The 27,625-nt window shown below is 40.8% G+C and overlaps 1 protein-coding gene, 1 non-coding gene and 1 pseudogene across 3 annotated transcripts in view; 1 reads left to right on the top strand and 2 right to left on the bottom strand.

Moving 5' to 3' along the window:
* Positions 1-23,001, bottom strand: part of NUP160 (nucleoporin 160) — a 54,559-nt gene extending 31,558 nt beyond the window's left edge. The window contains exons 1-17 of one of the 2 annotated variants that reach the window (XM_060159139.1): positions 22,887-23,001; positions 22,506-22,617; positions 18,913-19,123; positions 18,064-18,286; positions 16,650-16,728; positions 15,648-15,762; positions 14,760-14,918; positions 9,382-9,459; positions 9,000-9,097; positions 6,779-6,863; positions 4,905-4,973; positions 2,821-2,904; positions 2,391-2,561; positions 1,529-1,628; positions 1,087-1,252; positions 263-390; positions 16-176 (exon numbers count right to left, since the gene is read on the bottom strand). In XM_060159139.1, coding sequence (XP_060015122.1) covers positions 16-176; positions 263-390; positions 1,087-1,252; positions 1,529-1,628; positions 2,391-2,561; positions 2,821-2,904; positions 4,905-4,973; positions 6,779-6,863; positions 9,000-9,097; positions 9,382-9,459; positions 14,760-14,918; positions 15,648-15,762; positions 16,650-16,728; positions 18,064-18,286; positions 18,913-19,123; positions 22,506-22,617; positions 22,887-22,986 — 2,139 coding nt within the window. In that variant the 5' untranslated portion in view covers positions 22,987-23,001. Of the gene's footprint in view, positions 1-15; positions 177-262; positions 391-1,086; positions 1,253-1,528; positions 1,629-2,390; positions 2,562-2,820; positions 2,905-4,904; positions 4,974-6,778; positions 6,864-8,999; positions 9,098-9,381; positions 9,460-14,759; positions 14,919-15,647; positions 15,763-16,649; positions 16,729-18,063; positions 18,287-18,912; positions 19,124-22,505; positions 22,618-22,886 lie in introns of those variants that run through there. The other variant, XM_060159138.1, reaches the window with a different exon arrangement.
* Positions 8,340-8,724, top strand: LOC132525889 (large ribosomal subunit protein eL30-like; annotated as a pseudogene).
* Positions 10,075-10,147, bottom strand: TRNAR-UCU (transfer RNA arginine (anticodon UCU)). Its single transcript has one exon. It is a non-coding gene; the product is annotated as a tRNA-Arg (tRNA).
* Positions 23,002-27,625: the final 4,624 nt, after the last annotated feature.

Here is a 27,625-nt window from a genome sequence, read left to right as displayed (position 1 = left end):
GCAGGTAGTACTTACTGCATCTCCTAGCCTCATTAGTAGCTGCTGTAAGATCAGGAGGTCTCGGCAGATGAGGAAGCGAGTACTGGCAATTTTACACACACTTCTGCACACAATACGCCCTGCTGTGCTACTACCATAGACCTGGGAAAGATTCATTCGAATATTCAAAGGCTGAGCTGTAATTAAAAAACAAAACAAAACAGTTAAATGTATCACTGTTTTCTCTAAATCAGAGAGGTACCTTTGTTGTTCTGTCATTTACCTGGATCGAATCCCTTTTCCATTTCCACTTCTGTTTCATAATCCATTTCCCGTATAAGAAGTCCAATGGCATGGATTGGGTTCCTAATCTCTTGCAGTTTACTACAAATATCCTCCATCACACTGTCTCTATAAGGAAATTAGAAAACTCCTATTACTACCGAGAACATATGAGATAGACTCTATATGCCGTATAAGCTAAATGCTCTATGAAACAGGAAAACCAGCCATATAATAAAGGAGTGGAGATAATCACTCTGGTGTACAAGATACTTTTACTCCATGTAGAAATTTTTCCCTCATTTTTTTTTTGGAAATGACAGACAAAATGAATGTGAGAAAAATACTTTTACATTTTAGAATTTATAGCTCAGTTAATAGCCAGACCATAATTCATGAGTCTGTTTCCAAACCTGAATTCATGTATTAGATTTTCTGTTTAAAAGCTGAAATATCTACTGAGAATCATGGCAACTCACTTTAACTTTAAGCCTCTACTTTGTACACACTTGAGTGTACATTAAAAACCTGATTTGGGGGGCTTCCCTAGTGGCGCAGTGGTTCAGAGTCCGCCTGCCAATGCAGGGGACATGGTTCGTGCCCCGGTCCGGGAAGATCCCACATGCCGCGGAGCGGCTAGGCCCGTGAGCCATGGCCACTGAGCCTGCGCGTCTGGAGCCTGTGCTCCGCGACGGGAGAGGCCACAACAGTGAGAGGCCCACGTACCGCAAAACAAAAAACAAACCAAAAAAAACCACCTGATTTTGGCACTGAGAATTGCTAAATTTCCATTAGGAAATGAACTTTACCCTAAATTCTCCTTACACATCAATAGCGATCAAATCTTCCAGAATCTGTTCTGCAGCCTTTTCTGGAGACTGTAGGTTGTAACAACTCATTTCCATCATTACTGACATATCCATAGTTACTGACTCTCCAATCAGCCGAAGGCATTTTATGAGACATACGACATCCCGAGCAACATCCACATCTATAAGTAAGAGAAAGTTGACATTCACGTCTCAAGCCAATGAAGAGCTGCTAGCTAATATTATATTAAATTAAAATATTAATAATTAAATGCCAGGTATCTATCTGAGGTCTTAAAGATGTTTAGCTCTCTTCAGTTTCCCCTAAAATATCTACAGTGTGGTAAACTGGCCAGGAAAGACCACACTGGAAATCAATGTTTTCTGCATTCATTTGAAAGAAAGCATAGGGTTCATGGCGGAAAGGGCTTAAATACGGACATAACAATTACTATTACCATCAGATATGATTGTCTCATCCTCTGTCAAAAGATTCTCATCAGGTAGGAGATATAAATGATCCACAAAGGAGGAAGGCACAAGGAAAGACAGGTACCCCTGGAAATACAAATCTTCCAGTTACACTTTTTTTTCAGTGAATGTTTAAAGATAAAAAATATTTGAGACCTGAATCTTATCATGAGCTAACCCCAGACAAATCCAAATTAAGGGACACTCTACCAAACAACAGGCGTAGTCTTCAAAAAAATGTCATTGTCATGAAAGACAAAGAAAGGCTGACAACAGCAGGAGATTAAGCTAAAGAAACCTGACAACTAAATAAACGCAAGATCTTGGATTGGATCCCAGATCAAGAATAAAAATTGTAAGCACAACTGGTAAAATCTGAATATAAACTGTATATTATATCAATATCAAACTGCCTGATCTTTAAATTGTGCTGTGGTAATGTAAGAATACCCTTGTGCTTAAGATACATGCTAAAATGTGTAAGTATTAAGGGGAATGATGTTTATAACTAACTCTCAAGTGGCTCAGGAAGAAAAAAACATATCTGTAGAAAGAAAAAAGCAATGGAAGTTAAGGAACAGTGAATCTGGTTGAAGAGTATACAGAAGTTCTCTGTATTACTCTTGTAACTTTCAAATTAGAAATCACTTCAATACAAAACAAGATGCAAAAAAGTATAAATAATGCAGAAGAATATTTAAACAAAAATGAACTATAATTTTAGGACCCCCGCCCAACAAAAAACCCACCAAAATCCTAAAAGCTAACTACAATATACAATAGACACTACATTCTGAAAGACCCACTGAACAGTCTAAAGGAGTTCTTCTGTTATGTTTCTGCTCTTACTTTTTTCAGCAGGCACACCATGTTTGTGTGTGGATTCACATGTAGGGCAAGAGGATGAGAAAGGGCTTCTTGATACTGAAGACAGCAGGCATAGAACTTGCACCAAAATTCCTGTTGTAAATTTCGGAACTCTTCCTGGGAAAATTCATACTCTGTTACACTTCCCTGGAGCTGGCAACGGAAAAAAAAAAACTCTTGATACCATTTGGGATCTTTCTCCCCCCAAAACATAATTGTTTAATATCATTTTACTAAGCTATAGGCAAATGAATATCCCTTATGCATTACATGCCATAGACTAATTAAAAGGTTTAGACATTTATAGTTCTTACTAACAAGGTCCAAGGAACAATTTGAACAATTTCTCAGTACCAATCTGCTCCATAGGGAGATGAAAGAAATTATCATTCTTTCTTTACCCAAACCTCACCTCACTTTCAACAGCTAAAGTAACTTCTTTCTTTAGTTCATTCCAGGAGAGATCTAAATTCCTGTCAGTTCCTCGACAGAAAATCTAAAAATAAAACAGACACAAAGAGACACTTTAGAGTATCACATAATACTAAAAACTGAATGAAAAATACTCCAGGTCAGAAGATACTGAGGTAATATACTATACAATAGAGACTGGACATGCCTGAAACACACATTTACTCTTAACATTGCACAAATAATTTCTTTTTATAAATTGATTGATTGATTGGCTGCGTTGGGTCCTTGTTGCCCGTGGGCTTTCTCTGGTTGTGGTGAGTGGAGCTACTCTTTTTTGGGGTGCTCGGGCTTCTCATTGTGGTAGCTTCTCCTGTTGTGGAGCACGGGCTCTAGGCACATGGGCTTCAGTAGTGTGCTTTGCGGGCTCTAGAGCGCAGGCTCAGTAGTTGTGGCACACGGGCTTAGTTGCTCCGCAGCATGCTTCCCGGACCAGGGCTTGAACCCGTGTCCCCTGCATTGGCAGGCGGATTCTTACCCACTGCGCCACCAGGGAAGTCGTATGCAAATAACTTCTAATTGTGAAATCATAGCAACTTTGAAATAGTTTCTATAGTCCAGAATAAACTATAGAAGCTCATGAATCTGTAAGAATTATAACTGGGTACATCTGGATCATTACAAAAAGCAAAAAGAAACATAATGGCTATTGCTTAGCTGGAGGAAGATATAAGATGATGCCAAACATATACATCCTGACTGGCACAAAGGTGAGCTAGTGTAGTGGTGGGGTAGGTCACTCTAATGGGAATAATTCTCCTAAGGCAAAGCTTGTGAGCAACGCCTTACTGATTATTCAATATCTCCGTGTGCAAGAGATACCATGAGAAATCATACATGTGATTACTGTTAATAAGAAGGGCTGATGAGATGAAAGAAATAATACCTTAGAAGAAAGTGACCGTGTCATCTTGGAGTTTTATTAGAGAGAAAACAGAAAACATAGAATAGCCAGATATTTAAGAATGTACCTAGAAGAAAAGTCAAGGATCTGGAAACCAAATCACCTGAGAGAAAGTTAAGGAACTGGGTATATTTTTACCCTGCAGAAAGATAACATGGAAGGATTCTTAAAATATTTGAAGGGTTGCTTTATAGAAGAGACATGTTCTATGAAGTTCCCAAAGAAAGATGCTACCTAAATGATGGGGGGGTTAAATTTGATCCAATACTGGGATGAACTTTTTTTTGGCCGTACTGCACGGCTTGTGGGATCTTAGTTCCGCGACCAGGGATTGAACTTGGGCCCAGGCAGTGAAAGCACCGAGTCCTAACCACAGGACTGCCAGGGAATTCCCAGGGTTGAACTTTTAAGTGGCACAGTTTTGAACAGTAAGTCACAAAAGAGCTGGTGAGAGACCTGTCACTGGAGGCAGACACAACTAGAAGCTGAATAGTTGTCTGTCAGAGAAGCCTCAGAAGGTATTTCTGCTTTGTGTGGGAGGTCAGATCAGGAGATTCTAAGTAACTTTTCAATTCTATAAGTGATTATTCTATTTTAAATTCATGAAGCTAAGTAGCAATTTAAGGAAGCCTAAGTGACTTTAAAGTAAAGAATTGTTTTGGAAAAGGTTAAACATCTCTTAAACCATGTAACTTTGAAGCTTAGATTATTTTCTTGAACCTGAACCAAGTCAGACCTTCACTGTACTAACAAAAGGGTAAAAACAGTACCATCAAACCTACCCAAGAAAACTTCTTTCAAGCATAGAGATTATATGCAGTGTAGTATGGTATATCTTTTTACAATAGTGTAGGTACAAGTTTTTCTTTTTACTACTGGCATGCTTCATTAGTTATTGGGAAAGTGCCCTTAATCCTATCTCCCCGCCTGGACTCTTGCCATTTTTATGGAAAGAACATTTAAAAAAATTACAGTAGCATTTACAAACACATGTATATACAATTGCAAAACTATGGTACTAGTATATGCAAAACAACAAAATTAACAGTAATCATTAATTATATAATATTAGTAATAAAATAAGAGAGTCTTAAATGAACACTAAATATTTTCTCACTGACCTGTAAAGCTTTACATAAAGCTGCATTAATGAATCGCCCTGGTGTAAAAAGACTCTGCAAATACATCTCCTGTTAGAACATTGAAACAAGAATTAGTATCATTCTAAAAAAGATAAAATTTGGAAAAATCTGAATGAACAATTCAACACGTTAAAACCAAAGGCTGCATTCCTATTACATGAATGTGGAAATTCTGCCCTTCAGCATTTGAGCAGTAACAAGTGGCAGAGCAGTCATGTATTTTCACACTGTGAAGCCTGCAGCGTCTTTGAGTCAACTAGATGTACTACACTGAGAATGTTGTGTTCCTCATGGTGCACTTCAATGGGTTCCACTGGAAAACACAGCTTGTCAAATGCCAATCTTAAATGCAAGAGTTGTATCTAGTTTATTAGTGACAAACGCTGGTTAAGAGAATAATTAAACTAAGGTGGTTTCTATACCATCCACAAAAGAACTCATTTTTATGGTTTACATATAAAAGAAAAGGAATTGATAATGATAAGTATTATATATAAAAAACAAAAAAAAAAAACTGCAATAAGTTCTCACAAGTGGGGAAATGAAGTAGAGAGAACAAAATGGAAAGTCTCATACTGCCTATGGTCTCATTTTGACCAAATTTTATAAACCAGATTTGGCAATAAGTAGCAAACCTGGCTGACCTTCATTCAAGTTTCCTTCCTTCTACTGAGGTTCTAGGAGATATTTATAAAATGACTAAAATGGAGAAAAACAAGAATTTTAATAATTAGCATGTGATTTTGGCTTTCAGACAAAAGTTAAGTGCCAATAAACTCTTGGGATTAAAAATTTTGCAATATTCAATTTCAGATATTCAAAATGGGTTTTCCAATCCTACAAAGGGTCATTGTTTCAGACCCAGAGCCCATGATCTTTATCTCATTTTAATATTAATGCATCAACTGAAAGTTTTTCTTCCATTTATCTTGAGGATGTCCTTGAAAAACAGGGAAATTGGCCTGTTTTGCTACTGCATTACCTTTTTGTTTGTTTGTTTTTTTGTGGTATGCGGGGCTCTCACTGTTGTGGCCTCTCCCGTTGCGGAGCACAGGCTCTGGACGCGCAGGCTCAGCGGCCATGGCTCACGGGCACAGCCACTCCGCAGCACGTGGGATCTTCCTGGACCGGGGCATGAACCCGTGTCCCCTGCATCGGCAGGCGGACTCTCAACCACTGCGCCACCAGGGAAGCCCTGCATTACCTTTTAAATTTATGTTCGTCATAGCTTATACCTCTTATGTCTAGTTTTTATGCATATATTCACATGGTTAGTATAGTGGACACCTACTGTCTGTGCCTGCCTAGAATCCATTTCTCCTTCTTTTACTAACAAATCCCTTACCTTTCTCCGAAGAACCATTCCTCCCGTACCCATACCCAACTGACTTCACCCTCCACAATAGCAAGGCCCATGCTGGACATGTTTCTCATGCCAAGCCAGGATATTCTATTCCTTCTGATCAGAGTGACTATGCCAGGAATTAGCACATGACTAAAGCCAGGCCAGTGTCAACTCCAGGGCCTGGAACAGAAGTGCTCTTTCCCCTGGGGTTGCTAAGTTCACAGAAGGCAAGCTTGCTCAGAAAGCCTGCCGGACAATAAACTCAACAAGGAGGAAAGCAGAATTGAGACAAAGGAGAGATCAAGTCCTGAAGGCATTGTTTCAGCCATGGCTGAAACCAGGTAACTCTGAACTTCCCAGCAGCACAAGCCAATACATTCAGCTTAAGTCAGTTTGAGGTGGGTTTCTTTCATCTGCAGCTGAAAGAGTTCTGCTAATACAACTGGTTCTTCTCAAACTAATGATCAGGGTAAATCATCTCCTTACATAAGACTTTAGCATTGCTTACTCTGGGGTCTTGATCATCTCTGATAATGATTTCTTCCTCTGGCAGAGGCTGCATAAAAACTGGATTCCACTGACCTGTAACATTACTACAGAGAGAAAAAGTCCATCAGTTTACATAAAAATGATGAATAAAAATGAAGCTTATGTTGTTGGCAGTATTTGGGCAGGGAGGGTCCCATCACTGAACCTCTGCAACTACTGCTTGATCAATTCTATTAAAAAAGTTTCCAAAAAAAGAAACATCTTCATAGCAGAGTCTGGACTATAGAAGTGCTCTTACTTGTTCTAATAGGCACCTTCCTGAAATTAAAACTCTAAACACAAATCTAAAATTATAGCTAACTTTCATTCTGCATTTACCATATGCTGCACATTATACTAGGTGCAATTCTAGATACTATTCATGTATACCTTACGATAACTCTTTGAAGGATACACTGCCCTCATTTTTAAGATGTCAAAAGTGAGGTTTAGGGTATCTCACAGCTAGTAAGTTGTACAACCAGGATTCAAACTCTCACCTGACCGCAGATTCTTTGCTTGAATGCCATCTATAAGGAGTACTCTCTATCTTCTGAGGTGTGGTTCAGCGTCAATCTGGGGGCAACCACTCCTAGAATCCTATTCTAGAATATAGGGTCATGAGAGACCCACTTGAGCTCAATTAGTTTACAGCTGACGACATGGGGGTGTTAACAGGTGTCGACCCTCTGGGCCGTCAAAAATCCATGTATAACTTATTCAAGCAACTGCAGATCAAACAGTACTGCAGTGTTTACTACTGAAAACAATCCATGTATTAAGCGGACCCCCCACAGTTCAAATCCATGTTGTTTGAGGGTCAACTGCAGTTCCAGAGACGTCAAACTATGTTCTAGGGAATCCTCCACAGGTGTTTCAGGGACTACACAAGTGTTTGATTCAAAATTTGTTTTTAAATGTATTTTGTAACTATTGAAAATGTTAAAATGAATATCATGTACATTAAAAATATCAAATATTCCAAATATATCTAATATTAGTTATCAACATGTTAAATTGTGTTATAATTTTATATTCATAAAATACTGGTTTTGTTATATAATGGAGTTATCTTTTTTTTTTTTTTTGCGGTGTGCGGGCCTCTCACTGTTGTGGCCTCTCCCGTTGCGGAGCACAGGCTCCGTACGCACAGGCTCAGCGGCCATGGTTCACGGGCCCAGCCGCTCTGCGGCATGTGGGATCTTCCCGGACTGGGGCACAAACCCGTGTCCCCTGCATTGGCAGGCGGACTCTCAACCACTGAGCCACCAGGGAAGCCCTGGAGTTCATTATCTTTTGAAAAAAAAAGGGATTCCTGCTTTAAAAAAAAGTTTGAGAGGCACTGTATTTGTCCAATCTACTTCTCATCTCATGAGGAAACTGAGACCCCAAAGGGGCTGCAGTGTCTTTTGGAAGTTGTGGGTATCAGAAATAGTCTTTGCACAGAATGCACAGATTAGAAGCATTTGGGGCCTTTCTCGCTCCCTGGCCATCCTGGCAGCTGCTCTTGGTTGGGGGTGTCCTGAACCTCAGGCAGGAAGATGGTGCCCGCAAGGAAGACAAAAAAGTCGCTGGAGTCGATCAACTCTAGGCTTCAACTTGTTATGAAAAGTGGAAAGTATGTGCTCGGGTACAAGAAGACTTAGAAAATGATCAGACAAGGCAAAGTGAAACTGGTCATCCTTGCCAACAACTGCCCAGCCTTGGGGAAATCTGAAATAGAGTATTATGCCATGTATCCATCACTACAGTGGCAATAATACCGAACTGGGCACAATGTGTGGAAAATACTACAGAGTATGCACACTGGCTGTCACTGATCCAGGTGGTTCTGATATCATTAGAAGCATGCCAGAACAGACTGGTGAAAAGGAAATCATGCACAACTTTTCTTTAATAAAACCAGCCAGAGCTTGTTTTAAATAAAAAAAGAAGTATTCTGGTTATGTGCTATCTCTCCCCAAAAAGATGGTATTTTCTTCACCTCATTCCAACTCTAAGAATACTTATTTTGTCCTAAAATCATAAGGTAGGAAATAACAAAAAATAAAAAAGAAGGTATGTCAGAAAATAGGCAAACCCGGGTCTGAATCCTTTAAATGCGAACATTTGACTTTTGTTCTACATAAAAAGCTCTCCTTCTTTTCTAAGTATGAATTTGCTTGGGGTAAGGTAGGATGACAGAGGTGAGGGACCCGTACTGTTCAAAGTTGATATATTTCACAACTGTTTGGTTCTCAGCATCATGCCACAAGACCCAGATATCCGTAGAGGTTAAGGCAAAGTCAATCAGTGTCTCCTAGAAGGAAATGTAGGGGGGAAACAAATAAACAAAAACTCTTGTTAAAACAAGAAAGAAAAGGTACTAAGTTATGGTGACTTAAACTTGTATTAGTAGGAGAGGTAAAAGCATGAAAACAAAAGACAGTACCACGTGAACTTGGTAAAATCCAAATGAAATTTTTTTGCATGAAGTTTCATTAAATATTCCATTTTAAGATTTCAATCCCATTACAACATAGTTAAGTTAGCCAATGTTTCTTTCCTGTACTTCTATGATATGCAAAGGATGACTCAACCTACCTGAGAAGTGAATAGTGAGGAAATGTGATCTATGCTGTAGCGGTTATTCTCAACGCTTACCAACTGGAAAATGCAGAACTGTTAAAACACAAGTTGATAATTCAGTACTTGAAACAACCAACATGCTATGCTTCTATGCAAGACTTACCAGCATTCGGAAGCTAATTTTTTTTAAAAAGTATGGTAAAATACATGTAGAATTTACCATCTTAACTATTTTTAAGTGTACAGATTATTAGTATTGTATTAAATATATTCACATTGTTGTGCAACTGAACTCCAAAACTTTTTTTCATTTTTTCAGAACAGAAACCCTGTACTCATTAAATAACTCCCCATTCCCCCTCCCCACAGCCCCTGGCAACCATCATTCTACTATGACCTTGACTGCTACATAATGGAATCTTAACAGCATTTGTCTTTTTGGGACTGTATTTTTACTTAGCATAACATCCTCAAGTCTCATCCATGTTGCAGCACGTGTCAGAATTTCCTTCCTGTGGGAGGGAGGGAGACGCAAGAGGGAAGAGATATGGGAACATATGTATAACTGATTCACTTTGTTATAAAGCAGAAACTAACACACTATTGTAAAGCAATTATACCCCAATAAAGATGTTAAAAAAAAAAAAAAGAATTTCCTTCCTTCCTTTCTTTTTTCGGCCGCATGGCATGTGGGATGTAGGATCTTAGTTCCCCGACCAGGGATTGAACCTGCACCTCCTGCATTAGAAGTGCAGTGTCTTAACCACTGGACCACCAGGGAAGTCCCAGAATTTCCCTCCTTTATAAAGTTGAATAATATTCCATTTTATGTATATACCACATCTTATTTATCCATTCTTTCATCGATGAAGACTTAGGTTGCTTCCACTTTTTTGGCTATTGGGAATATTGTTGCTATGAACATGGGTGTACAAATATCTCTTAAATACCCTACTTTAATTCTTTTGGGTATACACCCAGAAGTGGAATTGCTTGACCCTATGGAAATTCTATGACTAATTTTTTTGGGAACTGCCATGTTGTTTCCCATGGTGGCTGCGGCATTTTATATTCCCACCAGTAATGCACAAGGGTTCCAATGTCTCCACATCCTCTCCAACACTTGGTATTTCTGTTTTTTTCCCCCATAGTAGCTATCCTTTTGGGTATGAGGTGGTATCTCACTATGGTGAGAAATCTATTTTTAAGTTTATATTTTTACCAAAGTACCAAAAATAATTTAAAACATACACACAATACAAATCAACTCTAGTCAATCTTCACTAAAAATAAAACCCTATAAAATAATTCATGTTTAGTATTCAATTCTGTTGCTGAAACAAAAAATGTCAAACTCAAAAATAATATTTGATGGACAATATTTTAAATAATTTTTTGATAAAGAAAGTGTATTATAAACTGATAAGAGTGATGAAGATTCTATCCTTATAACACAAGCAACTGTTCACAAGGAAGGACTAAAAGAAAAATATACAGTGAGAGTCCTTTTGAGAGAAAAATAGGAGTGTATGAAATATGAGAAATATATGTAATGCTCATATTCATTCTAGCCTAGAGCTGTATTTACAAGCTGCATATTTCAACCCATTAGTGGGACATGAATCAAATTTAGGAGGTCTCAACCAGCATTAAAAAAGAAAAAAGAAAAAGAAACAAAGTATCAGAGTTTATCAGTTCATCACTCATGGTAAAGGTAAACATGTTTCATGAAAACTATTTTCTGTTACATGCCCATCATCACCACATATGTATATACTATGTAGCAATGCAAAATATTGTAGACTGTAGCCAAAAAGTTGGAAAAATGCTGGTCTATTGCAGTGCTTCTCAAACTATCTGTGGAAAGGAACAGTGTTTTTTTTTTTTCTTTAATTTCTAATCTGTTCCAGACTGATACTTTTATGAAATACAGAAACCTTGAATGTCTGTGGCAATGTCACTATAAAAGCTTCTAATGCATTCTCTCACTTTCTGATTTTATCTATCTTACTGCAATCCAGTAACACATAATTTGTGGCCCAGGACCATTCCACAGACCACACCATAGGTCTACAGGACTTCTGTTTGAGATTTTTATTAGTGTCCTAGATGTAAATACAGATGGCATATTTATAACACTGAGAACATGATGCTGGAAATGATTAAATTAATGCACTTATTAACATAATTAGAACCCAAAGAACGAAAAGAAAACCAAGAAGAAACAAATGAAATTAACAGGAATGGGTGTAGGGCTTGCCTGGTGGTGCAGTGGTTAAGAATCCGCCTGCTGATGCAAGGGACATGGGTTCAAGTCCTGGTCCCAGAAGATCCCACATACCACGGAGCAACTAAGCCCGTGCACCACAGCTACTGAGCCTGCGTTCTAGAGCCCGTGAGCCACAACTACTGAAGCCCGCGAACCTAGAGCCCGTGCTCCACAACAAGAGAAGTCACCACAATGAGAAGCCCACGTACCACAACGAAGAGTAGCCCCGCTCACCACAACTAGAGAAAGCCTGCGCACAGCAATGAAGGCCCAACACAGCCAAAAATAAATAAATTTAATAAAAAAAATTGGAATGGGTGTAAAATATTACAGAGATTAAAAATAAAACCTTCAAATGTGTAGATTAGGGAGAAAAAAACATGCTGAAGAGCAGTTTTTGTTCAAAAAAAGAAGGAAAAAAAAAAAGACCTCAACTTCATTATACTCTGAATAGGCACAACAGTGTTACATGGCTGCTAAAAGTGTATCTGATTTTAGGCTTCATTAATAGAACCATAATGCTCAAACCAAAGGAGGTAATAGCTCAGCTCAGTTTGATACCACTCCTAAAATAGCATATTCAATCTCAGACTAATGTTTAGAGCAGTGGTTCTCAAAATATGGTCCATAGATTCCTAGAGGTCCGATTCCTAGAGGTCCCTAAGACTGTTTCAGGGGATTAGTGAGGTCAAAACACTTTTCATAGTAACACTACATCATTTGCCCTTTTCACTGTGTTAATATTTGCACTGATATTGCAAAAGCAACGGTAGGTAAAATTATTGGTGTCAATATGAATCAAGGCCGTGGTACCAAACTGAATACTCTTTCATTAATAAAACACTCAACAAGCTAGGAATAGAAAGTAACTTCCTCAACACGATAAAGGGCATTATGAGAAACTCAGATAACATCACACTCAATGGTGAAAGACTAAAAACTTTCTCTCTTAAATCAGGAATAAGACAACTCTTGTCACTTCTATTCAACATTGTACTGGAGGATCTATCCAAGGCAATTTAAGGGGGAAAAAAAAAAAAGGCACCCAGATCGGAAAAGAAGCAGTAAAACTATCTTTATTTGCAGATGATATTGTCCTGTAAATAGAAAGTCCCAAAAATTCCACTATAACACTACTAAAACTAATAAGAGTTCAGTAGGGTTACAGGATACAAGATTGATATAAAAAAATGAACTGTATTTCTATAAACCTGCAATGAGCAATCTGAAATGAAAATAAGAAGATAATTTCATTTACAATAGTATCAAAAGGAATAAAATACATACATATAAACTGATTAAAGAAACCCTGTAAAACTTAATACTATGAAAATTACAAAACACTGCTAAAAAAGTTAAATACAATCTAAATAAATGGAAAAGCATCCCATGTTCACGAACCAAAAGCCTTAATATTGCCAAGATGGCAATTCTTTCCAATATGATCTACAGAGTCAACAAACCTCTATCAGAATCGGTGAAGTAATAATAAATATACATATTGGTCTCTGGTTCTGCCTCCTGACACTGAGCTCCTAAAACTCCTGCAATCTCCTGAGTGATAGAGGTGCTAGGAGCATCTTTTGTTCTAATATTTGATCTTTGACCCTGGTTCCCGACACAGAGCTCCTAAATTCCTTGGAATATCCTGGGTTATGGGAACACTTTTTGTTCTAATGAGGTGACTCCTGGATAGCTTCAGGATGGGAGCTAGTCACCAGAAAGACCAAGTCTAATTAAAAGCTTGAAACTTTCAGCCCTAACTCCCATCCTCTGGAAAGTGAAGAAAGGCTAGAAATTGAATTAGTAACCCATCATGCCTATGTGATGAAGCCTCCTTAAAAATTCTTAAGGTATGGGATTTGGAGAGCTTCCAGGTTGGTGAACACATCCATGTGTTGGGAGGGTGGTGCACCTCAATACCATGAGACCCTTCTGGACCTTGCCCTACATACCTCTTCATCATTTATCACCCAATAAACTAGTAAATGTAAGTGAGTGTTTCCCTGAGTTATGTGGGTCATTCTAACAAATTATGAGCCCAAGGAGGGGATTGCAGAATGAATCAAGAACTCAAGAATGTAGAAGAGTTTTCATATTTGGGAGTAGCCTGGCTTAGGGTGAGGCGTATGAGTAGGGTGAGAGGGTGTCCACATATATGGAAGGTCTGGGGCAGGGTGAAAACTCAAGCAGGGTGAGGAGTGTCCACAGAGAGTGGCAGCCTGCACTGGGGACTAGAGCCCAAGTAGGTGAGAAGGGTGTCCACTGCATGGCGGTGGGGTCGGGGACTAGTACAGAGTGTCAGGGCCCAAGTAGGGTGAGGAGGGCATCCATGTGGAAGGGCAACCTGGAGTGGGATACCAGAGCCCAATAGGAGTGAGGAGGGCACCAAGCAGAGCAGCACCCAGCATGGGGAATCAGGGCTCCAGCAGAGTGAGGACAAACCCTACCTCCCTGGAGTGTTATTAGGATTAAATGGATGATATGTGTAGTGTGTGAGTAATAAGCACAGTCCAAGCGTTTGCTATTAATGTACATAAAGGGCCTGGCAACATGCCAAACACACAATACCCAACAAGCGGCTGTTTATTTATTTATTTGGCCACGCAGCTTGCGGGATCTTAGTTCCCCTTTGAACCCAGGCCCCTGGCATTGGACGCTCAGAGGCCTAACCACTGGAATGCCAGGGAATTCCCGTGGCTGTTTATTATATGATTATACTATTGTATTGTATCCTAAATACCTCACTGACATACAATAGCTAGTGATTAGATGATGAGCAAAATTATTTCTAAAATTAACTTCCCCTGTACCTCTTAATAACACCTACATCCCTTTCACAACTCCATTTTTTCACCCATACTTTCAAATTGGCTCTTTCTTGCTTAGTTTTGGTTAACTTTTCCTTCCATATTCCTTTAAACTCCCTACTCCCTTTCATCCTGACTTTTCCTTCAAGATCTTTTAATTCACATATTAGCACAAAACCTACCATCTCCGTGGAAACAACACAAGATACATCTAGGTTGGTGTGAAAAGCTTAAATAGACTCAATGAGTCTATAGCTACTTCCCCATATCAGTATATACAGAATAACTTGATACGTGTCTTATTTGTTTCATACCTGTCCTCGCTTTGGTGCATGCATGTATATCCCTAGGCAGACTCCCAGGGTAGAGGAATAGGCAAATCGTAATTTGTGTCCAGTCCCAGCAGTGAGCCGAAGATCTTTATTCACAGGGACATACTCTAGCATGTCAGCTACCATCAGGCACATTTGCTCCTGCCCAAGGAAACATTTAGTAAGTAGTATTAAAGAATATTCAGGAAGAAAAACAAACTCCTTCCCTTTTTAAAGAATGCACATTCATTACATCTAGCACTGTATCTAATTTATCTGAAGGGCCCTAAGGGTTTTTTTTTAAAGGGCTGAGATGAAAATATCTCTTTAGTCTGATAAATAAAATCATCAGCTGTTTTGTTTGCGAATGTTGAAAACTATTTTACCAACTTGCATTTTAAAAATACATTTGTTGGGCTTCCCTGGTGGTGCAGTGGTTGAGAGTCCGCCTGCCGATGCAGGGGAAACGGGTTCGTGCCCCAGTCCGGGAAAATCCCACATGCCGCGGAGCGGCTGGGCCCATGAGCCATGGCCGCTGAGCCTGCACGTCCGGAGCCTGTGCTCCGCAATGGGAGAGGCCACAACAGTGAGAGGCCCGCGTACCGCAAAAAAAATAAATAAAGATAAAAATACATTTGTTTCGAAGTGAAGAGTATACGCTGTACCACTTCAATGTTTCTGTAGGACTCATAATTTTCAAAATAAAAATACAAAAAGTTAGGGGAGAAATGTATGAAAAATAAAGCTAAATGAAACTGTCTGAACCTGGAAATGCCCCATAATTTCCAAACTAAGAGATCTGATCATATTATGAGAAGCAAGATTTATTTCAATTCCCCTTCAATTTGCAATCCTATTTTAACTTGCAGTAACTATAAATGTAGCATTTACCTTATAAGACCACATTCGTAGTTTATGATCCTGACATAGAGCAAAGATGAAGGCATCGTTCTTGACACAATGAACAGCAAGACTCAGGGGACGATCTGAAGGCCCCTGATCACCTCTGAAAACATAAGGCCAAGTTTTAGAGTTTTATTGTTGCAAATTACCTGATCATTAGAATTTGCAATTTAAGAGATAAAATAAAATTATAAATGCACACTCTTAACAAAAGGAAAAGAGTTTATAGGCTGGTATTAGATGACTACATTTTCTGGGCTTCCCTGGTGGCGCAGTGGTTAAGAATCCGCCTGCCAATGCAGGGGACATGGGTTTGAGCCCTGGTCGGGAAGATCCCACATGCCACAGAGCAACTAAGCCTGTGTGCCACAACTACTGAGCCTGTGCTCTAGAGCCTGCGTGACACAACTACTGAGCTCACGCGCCACAACTACTGAAGCCCACGTGCCTAGAAGTGTGCTCTGCAACAAGAGAAGCCACTGCAATGAGAAGCCCGTGCACTGCAATGAAGAGTAGCCCCCGCTCGCCGCAGCTAGTGAAAGCCCGCGTGTGGTGACGAAGACCCAACACAGCCAAAAATAAACAAATTAATTAAAAAAAAAAGATAACTACATTTTCTATTTGATTTATATCCATTATTCTAATAAATTTTAAAAAGCTCTAGATATCAATGGAATACTGTTCTAACCATCAAACTTTCTACTTCTAATATTACACAAAATTGGATTTGGTAAGTCAGGGCAGAGTACTGAACTGGATATTGTGAGAAGTATAGTAAGCCAGTTTCTGTTGTCAAAGTGTCAAGTCCCAAATGAAGTGGGCTCTGGAGTGCAGCTCTTCTCAGATGGAATGTAACGTTGTGTAGACCCTTCTCCTTTCCAGTATAATGTTTATTTGCCTTGGAGTCAGACTAGAAGTACTAACAGGTGTTGACCAGGGCAAAAGATTAAGTTCTTGGGCCCTATGATTTACCGACCAGAGACCACTCACCTGATAACTGTTGGCATCCAGCCTATAAGCAATCGTTGCATTACTGAACTCTGTTTCAGCTCCACAACTGACACCATCCCTACAAGATTGAAAATAGACCAATGATATCCAAGGCACCTCTTGATCATACTTAGTGAAGCCCAAAGGCAAGAAGGATGCAACCATGAACAAAGGAATTTGTAACAGGTGACAGGCTTCTACATTTCTGTACTAAGAAGTCTTAGGCTGTACCTTTCCACATACACCATACCTAAAATATTTTGAATCATTATGGGAACAATAACAACAGCATTTTTATATTCCTAGGGGAAATTTTTGCCATTTACAAACAGTAACCCATATTGCTGCTCAGAAGCAGCACTTCATTCTTTCCAAAAGAAACACCGAGTACGTTTCATGTGCTAGGCACAGTTCTAGATGCTAGAGATACAGCAGTAAATAGAACAAATTAAAACACTCCCGTCCTCATGGAACTTACATTCCATTGGCAGGAAGGGAGAAGCAGAGACAGTTAACAAATTAAGTAGAATGTAAAGAGTGGAGAAAAATAAAACATAGAAAGGGTATAGTGAACGGGGATGGGGTGCATGTGTACAATTGTGTTATTGTTAAAATTGTGTTACAATTTTAAAAAGGTGGTCAGGTCACTCACTGAGGTGACACTGAGTAAGAACCTAAAGGAGTTGAGGGAATGAGCCACACTGGTAGCTGGGGAGACTAGCCCCGCCAAAGCCCTGAGCTAGGTGTACCTGGTATGTTCAAGGAATTGCAAGAAGGCATGTGGCCAGTTCAGAGGAGGGGGGAAAGAATGAGACGATGAGATTAGAGAGGCAGTGGGGTGTCACAGTAAGGACTTTGGGTTTATTCAGAGTGAGATGAAGAACAGCCCCGATCCGAGGGCTTTGAGTAGTGGAATGACATGACTCACCCTGGGTTTTAAAATGTATTGGTCTTCCTGAGAAGTTTCTGCTGAGGGGTAAGGACAGATCTGGGGAGCTATTTAGGAAGCAAATGCAATAATCCAGGTAAGAGGAGTGGTGACTTGTAGCAGGGTATCAGCACTGAGCTTCCTTGTTTCAGGTAACTTATTTTAGTTACAGTACCATAAAGTGAAGGTAGAAAACCAGTCAACTCATGTCTACTAAAGGCCTTAGAATAGGTCACCTTACAGTTATCTGTTTTCCCATACTCCAGTAAGCTGGACAGTCCCTCGTTCACTATATAAAATCCCGCCCTCTTAGGAAAAAAACAGTAAAGCATTAGGGAGTCATAATGCAAGCAATAATGAATGATCATTTTAGGGTAGTATAGAAGCAATTCCTGCATTGGATGATGGCCTTGGACTTCTAACATCTGTTTTAATGCCAGTATTCCTTTGTTTAAAATTAAATTCATGCTCAGTTCCTGTTCTTACCAGGTACGTCATGAGGAGGTAGTTTAAGAACAAAGATTCCCCCAGAGGCAGATGGTACAGCAAACAGAGCCTCCCCGTCATTGCTAAGCCAGGCTGCCGAGGTGGTAGAATGAGGGGAGAGTCCAGGTACTGTTGGAATTAACTGATAGTTGCAAGGATCCCTGAAGTCAACTTTTCCAATGTCAGTGAATATTGACTGCATCTGACTTTCAATTACCAACTCCTGTGGAGTAATTAAAAAGAAAAATCTGTTAAACCAAAATAAACTGGATTTTGCTCAGTTCCTTCCAATCGCTATCAGTTTTTAAAGTAAAAAATTGTTGAGCTTAAAAAGAAAGCTATTTTTTCTTTTTTTTACCTCATGGCTCTCCACTTTATTTATTTTTTTTAATTTTTATTTTTGGCTGGGCCGCAGGGCTTGTGGGATCTTAGTTCCCCAACCAGGGATCGAACCTGCACCCTCGGCAATGGAAGTGTGGAGTCCTAACCACTGGACCACCAGGGAATTCCCAGAAAGCTATTTTTTTTTTTTTTTTTGGCTGCACCACATGGCATGCAGGATCTTAGTTCCCAGACCAGGGATGGAACCCGTGCCCCCTGAAGTGGAAGCATGGAATCTTAACCACTGGACTGCCAGGGAAGTCCCCAAAGCTACTCTTTTTAATGAAACTATTTTTGCAGCTTAAAATGTGTGTGATAACTTTAAATAGTAACTATGATAGTATGCTTGGTTAGGGCCAGCAAAGAATCCAAATATTCTTCAATTCCAAAGGACATTGCTCTATTACTAAATTTGTGACAGTCAGAGTAACTTTGGGAATTAAAGGATATTATACTTAACCAACTTACACTCCTATACATCCGGGAAGGGTGTGGTAAAAGTAACCTGTGCACTGTTTGATTGGTTAATATCAAGATTATCACATGATTCGGAGTCTCAGAGACATGAACCCCTCCGGGTAAGAGGATGCAATTTTGGAATTTGAGGCGAACTGCATTATTTAACAGATTTATGTCCAGTGACTCTTCCACCAGCTCCAATGTATCTCCAGAGGTCTTCCTATTAAAGTGAAGAGACATTTGTTAAAAAAAAAAGTTTATGCTTTTCTTTCTGATTGTTGCATTGAAATGTATGGCAATAATTTCCAGGTGAACTCTCCCAATTTGAAAATTTTGGATAAACAAACTCAGACCAATTTTGACATTCCAAACCACCACATTATATAGTCTACAAAACACAGCACTGTATAAAATTCAAATCTTATTATATGATTCTCTGTTAAATGGAGGCATTTCCAAACTTCATAGTCCATTTTTAAAAACAATATTCAAAGCAATGAAACTCCACTATAATGAAAATTCACACCACACACCCTCATTACTTACAGTGCAATGTGGCCTCTACGTATGTTACTACAGGGTCAAACTACAGTGACCTTATAAACGTGGGTATTTCCCCTTCTATCGCTTCCTCCTACTAGGATGCAGGGAAGACTCTTCTTGAGGCACAACTCTGCCATGTGGTAGCTTTGGAACCATAGAAAGCACTATTCTGGGAATGCCCTAACTTGCCATCACCTCATCTACCACACTACCTGAATCCATTCTCTAGATGATCTCCTTTGATATAACAGCTTTAAATGCCATTGAATGCCTACAATTCCTAAATCTGTATCTCATTCAGCCCAAACTCTCCACTGACCTCCTGACTACTGCCTCAACACTTCTACTTGTATATCTCAAAGGGATCTCAAACTAAACCTGTCCAAAACAGAATTCCAGGACACAGCAAACCTGAAAGACAAAGAAACAAAAACACCTGCTTCACCTGCACTTTTCCAACTCATTAATGACATCTCTATAACTTCTAGTTGTTCAAGCCAAAAATCTGGGGGTCACTCTTGAATCTCCTCTTTCTATATACCCTACATCTGATCTAATAGTAAATTCTAATAAAATCACTTTTAAAACATATCCACAGGGACCTCCCTGGTGGCACAGTGGTTAAGAATCTGCCTGCCAATGCAGGGGACGTGGGTTCGAGCCCTGGTCTGGGAAGATCCCACACGCCGCGGAGCAACTAAGCCCGCACACCTAGAGCCCGTGCTCTGCAACAAGAGAAACCACTGCAACGAGAAGCCCGCACGCTGCAACGAAGAGTAGCCCCTGCTTGCTACAACTAGAGAAAGCCCGCGCACAGCAACGAAGACCCAACACAGCACCCCCCCGCAAAAAAAAAAAACCATATCCACAATCAGAACATTTCTCACTGCCTCTAACAATACCAACCCCAGTCTAAGCCACCACCATTTTTTGTCTGGATTGTGGCACCAACCTCTAACTGGTCTCCCTGCTCCCACCCTTTCCTATTACACTCGGTTCTCAACACAGCAGCCAAGGAACCTTTTAAAAACACGACTTAGACCATGCCATTTCTTCACTTAAAAACCTCTGATCTCACTCAGAGTAAGAGTCAAAGCCTTAAAATAACCGACAAAGCCTTAATCTGGCTCTTGGCTACCTTATTCCTCTATCCTTTGTTCACTCAGCTGCAGACTCCTAGCCCTTTGCCATTCTTTGAAAACAACACACAAGCTCCTGACTCAGGGTTTTTGCATTTTTTTGTTCCTTTTTCTTGGAAGGCTCTACCTGAAATCTCATCCCTCAGATATCCTTACTTCCTCTGCTCAAGTGCCAACTTATCACTGGGTCTTGCCGGACTACCTTGTGTGAAATATTAAAAATAATAATTCCCCTTCCCTCTTCCCTGTTCTCTTCTAATTATTACCTGGTGAATTATATTTACTTGGTATTTTTGGTTATTGTTGTTGATCTGCTCCCTCCACAAGAGCAGGGACTGCCTGCTTTGCTCCCTGCTATGTCCTCAGTCCCTAAACATTGACTGGAACATATTAGGCACCCAAAAATATTTCTTTTTTTTTTTTTTGGCCACGCTGAGCAGCTTGTGGCATCTTAGTTCCCTGACCAGGGATTGAACCTGGGCCCACAGCAGTGAAAGTGCCGAGTCCTAGCCACTGGACCGCCAGGGAATTCCATCATAAATATTTCTTATATAAATGAGATATGCATCTTTAACACAGGTCTTCCTTCTGAGCCTATAAATTTCAATGCCTACTTGACATTGCCAAAGAGCTACTACACAAATACTTCAATAGTACCTCTAAAAGAATTATTTACATCTCTCCAAAACCCATCTTCTGTATCTCATTAGATGGCAAACCCTCTACCCAATATTTGGTTAGTCACACTAGAAAACAGGAGCTTGTCCTTGCTCCCTCCTTTTCCCTTACTACCCCTCACTCACCCCATATTTAATCTATCTCCAGGTCCAAATGAAGTTAACTTCTAAGTGTATCTTGAATCCATGTATTTCTCTTTTCCTAGCCACTCCCACAATTGAGTCACTAACATCTTACCTGGTCCATCATATAAGCAAGTTGCTCTTTTGTATTGTACCCATCCAACCCAAATCTACTTTCCACAAAGTAGACTGATTATTTTAAAATGTGATTTTGATCATTTTAGTAATCCTTTAAAACCCATCAATGATTGCTCAATGTACTAAGGATAAAATCCAAAATCCTTAAAAAGGACCTTAGGGTCCTTCCTGATCTGAGTCCTGCCTACCTCCTTAGTCTTAGCATCTGTCACATCATTTTCCATTTTGCCCATTTGCACCTAAGCCACACAGACCTTCAGTCAGTTCCTCAAACCTGTCACGTTCTTTCCACCTCACGGATTTTCTGCACGGTGATCCCACTTGCTGAACTGCTCTCTCCCTCAACCCCTTGCCTGGCTAACGTTTCATCCTTCAGATCTCAGTTTAAATGTGACTTGCTTTAGGCCTTCCCAGCACCACCAATAATATTTGGTACTCCCATTAGCCCCTCAAAGCCCCTATACTTTTCCTCTTAGGCAAGTATGAAAAATTTGTATTTATAAATGTGGTCATTAGCTATATAATGTCTTCCCCCTTCTCAAAACTGCCCCACGAAAGGTGGGTCCACATCTATTCTTACACTGTTACATCTTGCATGATGAAAATGGTGATTGTTTTTGTTCCTCACTTCACCCCCAGCACACCTAGCAGTGCCTGACTATAAAGGCTCAAACATATTTGTAGAATGAAGGAAGCTGTAAAGCACTATAAAAACATAATGGGTTCACGTTTAAAACTGGTCTTTTGGACTTTAACCCCTAAGCTACATTTCTTCTGCTTTTAGTGCTGCCTGGGAGGGTACCTCTTCTAGAACTCTGGGTCTCCTTAATTTTCCACTGATTCACATATGAATAGAAAACAGTCTTTCTCTTTTCCTGTCGATAACCACTTCGGAGAATGAATGACACCTTAAGAACAGCCGCGAAAATTCAGCCGCCGAACAACCCGACCTTCCAGGGGGTTTGACAAACACAGCACTTACCAATGAATGAACCTGTTTCTGGTGACGGAGAACAACTTGCCACTTTCCACATAACAGAAGCCTCCCGCGCTCTCACCGTATTTCACGGCTCCGGCCACGACATTTGCAGTTCCTGCAAAATGAAAGTGGTCAGCCTGCACAGGTGGTTCTCTGGGAATGACACGCACTGAGGGTGCTGAGAAAGCAGAGGGTGACGGACTGACAATCCGTACAGAAAGAAGAGGAAGCAAAGACGCAGAAGTAGGACACTAAAGAAGCTCTGATTCCGGGGCTATAGGCATGTGGGCTCAGAAGGATGAACGGGAGGTCAGAGATTTAGGGATCCAGGGGAGAAGCCAGAAGCGAAGGATCGGATCGCGCCCTACTGGGATTCTGCCGTACCAATGCAGCAAACTGTGAACTCCCGAAAGTGCCTCGGCCTTTCGCGCTCAGCTCCGCTGAGCTCCACGAAGCTCCGTTCCACGGCTCCCGCCGTCGCCATCTTTCCGCGCCACCGCGAGGCCCGACGGGACACCAGCAGGACCCGGCGGAGGTCGTCACTTCCGGGGGCGGAGCGGGTGGAGATGCGGGCACGTGAAGAAGCCGGCAGAGGTCAAGCGCGTGTCCGACACTGCGTTGTGAGGCTCCCACCGAGTTAGTTGGAGACAGGGTGGGCAGGGAGGAAGCCAGATGAGAAGCAGGTAGGGAACGCCTGCAGACTCTACCTGCGGGAACCTTTGCGTGGCCTGCTATGAAGCCCCAAGGCGCGGCGCCATTTTCCCGGCGTTCTCAGGGCAGGGGGCGGGGCCGGGCTTGTTTCCATTTTAAAAACGCCCGCCTGGGCAGCGGAGCCCAGTCTCCCCCGAGGGTCGAGGTCCGGGGAGGCCCGGCAGATGGGCGCCCTCTGCAGGATTCCTAGCTTGCGGTCACCTCTCCCTGCGTCGCTGTGTCAGTCAGTGAATCTCCACCCTGTCTCCTTTTCTTTGCTCTTAAGCGACCGTAGGGACAGTGAGGAGAGGGAGTGAAGGGCAGAGGGGCATTTTGTGTTGAAAGTTTTTCAAGAGACTGTATTCGTGTTTTTTTTTAATAGATCTTTATTGGAGTATAATTGCTTCACGATACTGTGTTTCTGTTGTACACCAAAGTGAATCAGCCATATGCATACATGTGTCCCCATATCCCCTGCCTCTTGCGTATCCTTTTCCTCTCACCCTTCTTATCCCACCCCTCTAGGTGGTCACATAAGCGCCGAGCTGATCTCCCTGTGCTATGCGGCTGCTTCCCACTAGGCATCTGTTTTACATGTGGTAGTGTATATATGTTGATGCTACTCTCACTTTGCCCCAGCTTCCCCCTCACACCTGGTGTCCTCAAGTCCATTCTCTATGTCTACATCTTTAATCCTGCCTTGCAACTAGGTTCACTTTTTTTTTTTAGATTCCATATATGTGCGTTAGCATACAGTATTTGTTTTTCTCTTTCTGACTTACGTCACTCTGTATGACAGACTCTAGGTCCATCCACCCCACTACAAATAACTCAATTTCGTTTCTTTTTATGGCTGAGTAGTATTCAATTGTATATATGTGCCACACATTCTTTATCCATTCATCTGTTGATAGACACTTAGGTTGCTTCTATGACCTGGCTATTGTAAATAGTGCTGCAATGAACATTGTGGTACATGACTTTTTTTGAATTATGGTTTTCTCAGGGTATATGCCCAGTAATGGGATTGCTGGGTCATATGGTAGTTCTATTTTTAGTTTTTTAAGGAAACTCCATACTGATTTTTTTTAAAATTTATTTTTGGCTGCGTTGGGTCTTTGTTGCTCTGCGCGGGCTTTCTCTAGTAGCGGCGAGCAGGGTCTCCTCTTTGCTGCGGTGCGTGGACTTCTCATTATGGTGGCTTCTCTTGTTGCAGGGCATGGGCTCTAGGTGTGCGGCTTCAGTAGTTGCGGCGCGCAGGCTCAGTAGTTGTGGCGCATGGGCTTAGTTGCCCTGCGGCATGTGGGATCTTCCCGGAGCAGGGCTCGAACCCGTGTCTTCTGCATTGGCAGGCAGATTCTTAGCCACCGTGCCACCAGGGAAGCCCTTTGTTCACATTTTTAATGTAACTGTGCTTTTATCCATGGGTTGGGGAAATTTGGGTTTTACCATATTGAACTATTTCACTTGCGATGTCATCTTCTTATTAGAGTTCTGTGTGCTTTATCGTATGGGTTTTCTATTGCTACTAGAACAAATTACCGTAGATTTAGTGGCTTAAACAATACTGTTAGCTCACAGTTCCGTAGAAGTCCAATACAGGTCTTATGGGGCTAATATGGTGTCTGTATGGCTGTATTCTTTCTGTAGACTGTAAAGGAGAATCTCTTTCCGTTTCTTTTCCAGCTTCTAGAGGGCAACACATTCCTTGGTTCGTGGCCCCCTTCTTTCATCTTCAAAGCCAGCAGTGTCATATCTCTCTCTGATCTCAGGGAAGGGTTCTCTGCGTTTAAGGACTCATGTAATTAGGTTGAGCTCACCCAGATAATCCAGAGTAATCTCCCCATCTCTAGATACTTAAACTTAATCACATCTGCAAGGTACCTTTTGCCATGTAAGGTAACATATTCACAGGTTCCAGGGGTTAGGATGTGGACATCTTTCTTGGGGGGGGGCATTTTTTTTACCCACCATATTTATGATTTACTAATCATGTCACATTCTGATTTCATTCTCATAGCATCCTTGTAAAGCAGCATTATCCTTGTAAGGTAGATAACTTTTCTGAAGCACTTGTTAAAAATATAATTTCCATCAGTTGTCATCACCTTAACCCAGAGTTCAATCTTAGCATTACTCACTAATAAGGACAACCAGATATAAGGTGCCTCCTGGTGTGCTATAAAATGAAGGATGCAACATCACCTGTAAGGCTTTTTTTTGGTTTTTTTGGGCACACTGTGTGGCTTGCAAGATCTTAGTTCCCCGACCAGGGATTGAACCTGGGTCCTCGTCAGTGAAAGTGAGGAGTCCCAACCACTGGACCACCAGGGAGTTCCCTGTAAGGCAGTTTTAACCAACTTTCTTCAGATAGTATTCACATACCATAAAATCCCCCCCTCTAAACTGTGCAATTCAGTGATTTTTGTATATTCACATAGTTGTGTAACCATCACCACAATCTCATTTGGGAACATTTTTATCACCCAGAAGTCACTGACCATCCCCCCTCCTCAGCCCTTGGAAACTACTAACCTACTTATGTTTCTATAGATTTGCCTATACTATATATATATATATATATATATATATATATATACACACATACACACACGTATATACATCAATTGCTGGACATTTGGGTTAGTTCCACTTTTTGGCTATTATGAATAATGCTGATATGAACCTATAAATTATTCTTGCAAAAAATATATAATCCAGATTGTGGTAGGCAGAATTATGCCCCCTCCCCCCGCAAGATGTCTACTTCCTAATCCCTGGAACCTGTGACCTTACATGACAAAAAGGACTTTGTACTACATGTGAGTAAGGTAAGGATCTACAGATGGAAAGATGAGCCTGGATCATGCAGGTGGGCCCTGTCTAATCACATAGTCCTCAAAAGGAGAGAACACTTCCCTGCTGAGGTCAGAAAGAGAGAGGTGTGAGGACGGAAGAAAGGTTAGAGTTATACGAAATGGCTGGCATGTAAAGATGGAGAAAGGGGGCCATGAGCAAGGAATATGATCAGCCTCTAGAAGCTGGAAAAAGCACAGACACAGATTCTCCCCTAAAGTCTCCAGAAAGGAGTGGAACCCTGCCAACACCCTGATGTTAGCTCACTGTTTTTTTTTGCTTTTAGCTGCCTTGCGTATGGTTATGCCCCCTGTATCCAGTGAGTGGTCAGTGTGGAAAATCCAATGGTCCTGCCCTCTTGCCTGGATCTAGAACAACTGTGAAGGACCATTCAGCTCCAGAGCACTGAATGGGATCATCTGAGGCTTCAACTTCTCTTCTGCCCAGTCCTGCCTCGCTTAGTCCCTACGAAGTGCTCGTCCTGAGTGCGCCCTCCAACAAACCTCCTGTGTGCAAATCTCTGCCTCAGAGTGTTGCTTCGGGGAATCCTGTAGGAGACGGTCACACATCACCTCTTGTCTAAGGATGGGCAGCCAGCTGGGAACCAGCAGGGAAAAAGAAGTTGGAAAGAGTTTAGGCGAGGATCTTTCCTAAATTCCAAAATTGATGATGCAGTGTTGGAAAGAACATCAGCCGGGCATCAGAAGACTGGGATTCAAGGTCTAGCTCTGTCTCAGCTAACCTCTTTTCACTTGGGAAGTCCCCCAAGATCTCTGTGCATCAGTTTCTTACAAGAGGATGATGTACTTATTGACTTTCAAGCTCTTTCCTGACACTAAAGCTCTAGGGTCTGTGGCCTAAAAGTCGGAGACAGGCTGGGTCTTCACCTTCATCTCTCCTTAATTTCAAGGCTCAGAATGCTCCCTGGGACTGAGGACTGGCATGTCCTCCCTGAGTCAAAATTGACTTCAGAGTCACCCAACCTGTGACCTTTGTGCCACTTAGTTCAGACTGTGATAATTTCTTAGGTACTTGTCTATCACAGTGCTTTCCATACATCACATTTTCTCACTTCTGTGATGTATACTTAAAATTTTTTTATGTATTAAAAAAAGAGTAAAAAAGATTAAAAATTTTGATGCATAATAAATGGCTTAACTGTGAAAAATTAATAAAATGTTTAAGATAAAAAAGTAAGAATGTGTCATGCAATCAATATGCCTAATGTAGTCATGTTTCTTCCTTTCTTTCTTTCATTTTTTTTTTTAAAAAAAAAGGTTGGTAAATTGATGGAGCATCTTCTTTCTTTCTTTTATTTTTTTTTCCAAAAAAAGTGGTTGGTAAATTGATGGGGCATCTTCGTTTCCCAGGAATCCAGGAATTATAGTTTTTGACAGCTGTCTCATTCCTCTTCTTCTTTTCAGCAGCCATCAGAGCTCTCAGAACTTAAAATTTCCTAGGAAGTGTTTGAAAGAGTGACTAAAGATGAATAAACGCGCGTATACATTCTTAGAACACTCAATTACCCTTTGAACTATTAATATACTGGCATGGTATAGTTGTAACATAAGTGGAAT

The sequence above is a fragment of the Lagenorhynchus albirostris genome, chromosome 9, assembly GCF_949774975.1.
Source record: "Lagenorhynchus albirostris chromosome 9, mLagAlb1.1, whole genome shotgun sequence".
NCBI classification, from domain to species: Eukaryota; Metazoa; Chordata; class Mammalia; order Artiodactyla; family Delphinidae; genus Lagenorhynchus; species Lagenorhynchus albirostris.
Note: the sequence above shows the minus strand (reverse complement) of the source record. Positions and strands in the feature narration are given on the sequence as shown.